This window comes from Orycteropus afer, unplaced genomic scaffold (genome assembly GCF_000298275.1).
Source record: "Orycteropus afer afer isolate SDZICR_OR568_19922 unplaced genomic scaffold, OryAfe1.0 scaffold00101, whole genome shotgun sequence".
In the NCBI taxonomy this organism is placed as follows: domain Eukaryota; kingdom Metazoa; phylum Chordata; class Mammalia; order Tubulidentata; family Orycteropodidae; genus Orycteropus; species Orycteropus afer.
The window spans coordinates 4,937,585-4,938,815 of NW_006921688.1; the positions used below are offsets into that span (position 1 = coordinate 4,937,585).

Genomic DNA, 1,231 nt, shown 5'->3' on the forward strand with positions numbered 1-1,231 from the left:
TAATTCCCATACCAATAATCAAAAAAAAAAAAAAAAACCCAAACTCACTGCCATGGTGTCGGATCTGACACATAGGGACTCCTCCTTGGGTTTCTGAGGCCGTGTCTCTATGGAAGTAGATTGCCCAACCTTCCTTCCGAGGAGTGGCTGGTGGGTATGAACTGCCAGTCTTCTGGTTAGGAGTCAAATGCCTTAGGTACTATGCCACCAGCATGCACATATAAATATGTAAAAAAGAAGTTTAGAATGATGGTTTCATTGTTTCTTCTCAAAATAACCTAAAATTTAACACTGAGGACTTTAGCACCTTAAAACAAGGTGCTAAAACTTCCTCACTCTAACTTATTTACAAATTAATGTATTGGTACTTTTGGACTATGTATACATGTATGTGTGTATGAATATATTTAGTGGGTGTTCCTTCCTATAAATTAATCAGTACACATTTGGCATGTTCATTTTTCTTTTGGGTCAAAGTTTTTCATAACTGTTTTCTTCCTCTTCAGACATTTCCTTACCACTCTTCCAATATGGATCCCTGGGTTGCACAAACGGTGAACACTTCAGCTGCTAACTGAAAGGCTGGTGGTTCAAGTCCCCCTAGAGGTACCTGGGAAGAAAGGCCTGGTGATCAACTTCTGAAAAATCAGCCACTGAAAACTGTGCAGCACAGTTCCACTCTGACACACGTAGGGTCACAATGAGTCACAGCTGACTCCATGGCACCTGGCTTTTCTTCAAATACAAGCTTAACTTTGAGACAGGTCAGCTGCAGAGCACAGGGCTCCTTACAGAGAACAGCTCCCTGAGCCCGGGTCCTTACCTGGCAGAACAGGATCGACGTGACTCTGTGGTCCCCGAAAGGTGGAATGATTGCTTTTCTCTGTGTTTGGTAATGCAGGTGGCTGCTTTTGGGCCACCACTTTCTGGTCCATTTCCAACAAAGAGTGCCCTGCTGCATCTTCACTCAGTCCGATGGTTCTTGACTGGGCAGGACTAGCTGCTGTGTGAGTCACCATCTTGCTGCCAAGGTTTACTGAAGAGTGGAAGGGCTACCATTAATTCTTGGATTTCTTTTCTGAACTTCAACTAAAAACCATGAAATTGGCAATTGATTTAAAGTGACAGATCTTGGGGAATAATAACCCATGCAAGGAAGACCTACCAGAGCCTCATAAAATAGTGTTCTTCAATTTTCAGATGCTGAGATCTCCATGGAGCTCTCCAAGGG

The 1,231-nt window shown here is 43.2% G+C and overlaps 1 protein-coding gene across 1 annotated transcript in view; it reads right to left on the reverse strand.

Annotated features, from left to right (window-relative positions):
* Positions 1 to 1,231, reverse strand: part of LRP11 (LDL receptor related protein 11) — a 53,717-nt gene that overhangs the window by 16,882 nt on the left and 35,604 nt on the right. The window contains exon 6 of the mRNA XM_007943223.1: positions 824 to 1,036. Coding sequence (XP_007941414.1) covers positions 824 to 1,036 — 213 coding nt within the window. The remainder of the gene's footprint in view (positions 1 to 823; positions 1,037 to 1,231) is intronic.